General features: G+C 37.4%; 1 protein-coding gene across 1 annotated transcript; it reads right to left on the bottom strand.

The window, feature by feature from the left end:
• Window positions 1–1439: 1439 nt before the first annotated feature.
• On the bottom strand, window positions 1440–3675 carry LOC107666529 (homeobox protein OTX1 B-like). Its single transcript, XM_016457914.1, has 3 exons — window positions 3654–3675; window positions 2886–3070; window positions 1440–2204 (listed from the first exon to the last, which is right to left on the bottom strand). Exons 1-3 carry the CDS (start codon window positions 3673–3675, stop codon window positions 1440–1442), a joined length of 972 nt encoding a protein of 323 aa, XP_016313400.1.
• Window positions 3676–3997: the final 322 nt, after the last annotated feature.

Here is a 3997-nt window from a genome sequence, read left to right as displayed (position 1 = left end):
AAGTCTTTATAGTGCTAGTTCCACCCTTCTTCAAACCAATCGCCCCTGTTGGTTGATCAAAGAGCTGCAAGCAGGTCTTGCTCATTTTATGCAAATCACTTATGTCCTCTTCCTGTTACATTATTCTTTCTATAAACACCCCACACATACAAATAAAAAATTCATAATGTAAAAGCAGCCGGGGGGGGGGTCAATGCATTTTGAACATACATTTAAAGTGACAAATAACAAATATTTTAAAAGTAATACAGAATTATTGTTTAGAAACAATTTTTTAAAGATTTTTTATTGTCTCAAATCTAAAACCAAATAAAAGTGGAGAAAACCGCTTGTTTTGAGTTTGTATGTTGCTTGAACACACTTTCTGATTTACGTCAGAAAAGTGATAGTATTGATTATCAACAGCTGTGAAGAGTGCCTGAAGAGATTAATATCGCACATTTTTTATGGATGACAGGTCCATTTCACCCCTCATTAATCAAACACACCCACTTTGATAGTTGAGTCTGAGTATTATTCTGCTGTAGTCTGAAATTAATACTTGTATTTTGCAGGAAAACATTAAATCGATTAAAAGTAACAGTAAAGACATTTGTGATGTTATAAACGATTTCTAATTTTAAAAAATGCTAAACGTATTAATAAAAAAATCTTGACAGTTTCCAGAAAAATATCAAGTAGAACAATTGTTTCTTGAGCAGCATATCAGCATATTAAAATTATTTCTGAAGGATCGTGTGACACTGAAGAATGGAATAATAACTGCTGAAAATTTGCCATCACAGGAATAAATTGCATATTAAAATATAAACAATAAAAATAATAATAATATGTGTAATAATATTTCACAACATTACTATTTTTAGTGTATTTTTAATCAAATAAATAAATTAATTAATTAAGACATCTTACCAACCTCAATCTCTTGAATGGTAGTGTATACACAGAAAAACGATAGTATCAAGCATATATACTGTATTTCACCTCATGGATGACAGAAACTTTGAGTTGTGCAACATTACTCAGAATCTAGTTTGATGATTATCAATGTTTTCATTGAATGCACTGAGATCATTTAAAGTAAAAAAAAAAAAAAAACAGAAATAACAATAGCAACATATGCAGAACAATTGCATACAAATCTGACATTTGAAAGAACATATAAGGAAAAACATCTTTATTTAAATGCAAGTGCAGCAATTAAATGAAGTCATTAAAGATGTCTGTAAACAATATACACACAGCTGCATAATCCTACTTTTACAATGATCATTAAATAAATAGCAAGATCAAAGCCCATTTAATTTAGTCTGAAAACGTCTGAAATCTCTCATGTTGTTACTTTCAGATCAGATAAATAATACGTAATTGTTCATCCATGTCCTTAGTCAATAAATACATTGAATAAATAGCCATAAATAGATTGTACACAGCAAAATTCAGCCGTACACATGGTTGTCCTCAGACGAGAGGCCGTTTAGTCCTTCACCCTGCCACCAGTCTCCTTGCAGCTCTCCCAGGATCTCCTGTAGGGACAAGGCCGGCAGCTCAGGCAGAGGCCCGTGGTGAATCCTGCTTTCTTGTTGGCTCTCCATCCTCTGAACTTCTGGGTTATCTACACAGAAAGAGCTGGAAGCTGGAGGAGTGCCCTCCAAACCACCCTCCCAGCAGCCCGAGTCTGGAGTAACAGGGGTCAGCGGCTGAAGACTGTTATGTTTTTCAGATGGAGAGTAAAAAAAGCCTTGGAGTGAGTTGGGATTGCACCCATAGGCGTCAAGATGATATGGACTCCACATGGAGCTCATAGGTGACCTCCTGTCATACCTTGCAGCCCAGTTTGGAGGCATCTGATGCTCTGGGCATAGCAGAGGAGGGCTGCAGTGAGCGTTCATGGCTCTGGCCTGATGCTGGTGTCCGTATGAAGGGGTGCAGTAGCTGGAATCATCACCGATCGACATGGAAGATGGAGTGTCACATCCATAAAGTCCATCCCTTTCCATTTCTTCCTTAATATGATTGGGGTACGCTGGTGGTGGAGTGCCTAAAGGCCCAGTGCCAGCACCAGACTCACTGTTGTTGCTGTTAGAAGAGTGTAGCTGAACTGGTGAATTCTGCATTGCACTAAACGGTGATTCGGACTGCCATAGCGGCTTCTTTCCTCCCTTGCATTTCAATGTACGAGCTCTCCTATTCTGGAACCATACCTATTGCGAGCGGAGACATCAAGATAAAGAGGGTCAGACTCATAAGAATACAGTTGATAGATTAGACTCAACCATCTACTGCATACAGATAAGAGCTTTCCTGTCTAAAGATTCAGGTTAATCATTGTGAGATGACATCCAGCTATGGTGGCATAGTCAGGATTGTTATCTGTGCCTGGTATGTCTATTGTTTACAGGCTGTACGGTTTCTAAACTAAACAACAGATAAACACAAAAACGCTTACGTCATCTCAGATATTGACAGTGGTATCAGTGACAGCAAACAGTATGTTTTCACATAAGGCCTTATTAGCATATCACTGCACCTGTTTTATGTGTATCTGCTGATTTTGTAAATGCATAAGAGATACAAACAAGGAGAAAAAGGGGTTGTTTCCTTATGTACATAGTTTAAAAAAAACTACTGTCAAATCTGTATGATTTTTTTCCTCTGTGGAACACAAAAGATAACTTTTTTTTTTAAATGTCTCTCCTTTTTTTTTTCTCCTTCGTATAATAAAAGCTAGCCACGTCCAAATTTGTTTTAGACCCCACTGACTTTCATTATAATTGGTAAAAAATAACTTAAACATTCTTCAATATACACAATTCTTCAAAAATACTTTATATCCCTTTAAATTCTAGTAAATTGAGTGTGTTTTTATACATAACGTAACCCACCTGTATGCGAGACTCTGGCAGGCCTGTAGTTTGGGAGAGATTCTCTCTGAGGCTGATTCCTGGGTAAGGGTCTGTCTCAAATGTGGCTCGAAGAAGCTCAACATGTTCCTTTGAGAAACTTGTTCTCTTCCTGCGACTTGCACTTCTTGCTACAGTACCGCTTCCAGATGTTTTAACAAATGCATCTGAAAAAGAAGATAAATTAAGCGTTAGCGTTAGTTCTGGCAGGTCACGTGAGTCACTTGGCTTTCTGATATTCCTTGCTAATCAGACTCCTTTATCTTGAATAAAGTGTTACACTTAAATATCATTAAGTGCATTAATGATATCTGCCTTGTTCTGTTCTGTTAACCCTATGGGGGTTATTATTGCTGCTCTCCCTGCTCATTCAGGACAGGCTGCATGGATGGGCAGGGAGTTTTTTGCCCAGAACAGAACCATACCGACAAACCAAACTTTAGGCTAAGTATCTATCATTTTGACGATAGAGGACCTGACAGAAAAATGAGTGTGAAGCTAAACATAGTGTCATCATATTTCTCATCCTTCAGTTAGTGAAAACTAAACTGCACAAACTTAAAATATATTAGAAACACAACATCAATTCAATGTATGAATACTTCTTCAAAATAATAATATATGCAGCAGAAAAACTGCAACAGTGCCTGATGTTTGGTTTGAGATTGAGAAGCTTGGAAAAACAAGCTTTTTCTTATGAGATCTTGCATATTAAATCCATCAAAATTATCACCATTCAGTAATGCTTACCAGTACTGTTGTCTTCCCACATCCTGGAGGCCAAAGGGCTTACAGGATTCTCAGGCTGCCAGTGAAGGTCTGTTGTGTTTGATGCTCCTCAGGGATATGATTTCTGACCCCTTCAGCTCTGTTTTATACCTGTGCCCTCTTGTCCCTATCCCATGACCCCCTTTTCACCCCCACCTCCTCCATTTAGAACTGCTTATTATGTATGAAATGGAAATGACATGAGGGACACTCTTTGAAGGCCAGCACAAGACATTAAGCATTCGAACACATCTTTGTCAAAAAAGTAATATTTTTGTCTTTCTAAGCACTATAGAACATTTAAAAGCTTTCTTTTCAAATATCTT

This window comes from Sinocyclocheilus anshuiensis, unplaced genomic scaffold (genome assembly GCF_001515605.1).
Source record: "Sinocyclocheilus anshuiensis isolate Anshui unplaced genomic scaffold, SAMN03320099.WGS_v1.1 scaffold63, whole genome shotgun sequence".
Taxonomy (NCBI): domain Eukaryota; kingdom Metazoa; phylum Chordata; class Actinopteri; order Cypriniformes; family Cyprinidae; genus Sinocyclocheilus; species Sinocyclocheilus anshuiensis.
Note: the sequence above shows the minus strand (reverse complement) of the source record. Positions and strands in the feature narration are given on the sequence as shown.

What these genes read in the sequence shown, in the direction of transcription:
- LOC107666529 (XM_016457914.1), bottom strand. Translation starts at nt 3,675, where the DNA reads ATGTGGGAAGACAACAGTACTG. An exon ending in GTGGGAAGACAACAGTACTG is followed by an intron (nt 3,071 to 3,653) that starts GTAAGCATTACT and finishes CTTCTTTTTCAG; the next exon opens with ATGCATTTGTTAAAACATCT. An exon ending in TGCCAGAGTCTCGCATACAG is followed by an intron (nt 2,205 to 2,885) that starts GTGGGTTACGTT and finishes CGCTCGCAATAG; the next exon opens with GTATGGTTCCAGAATAGGAG.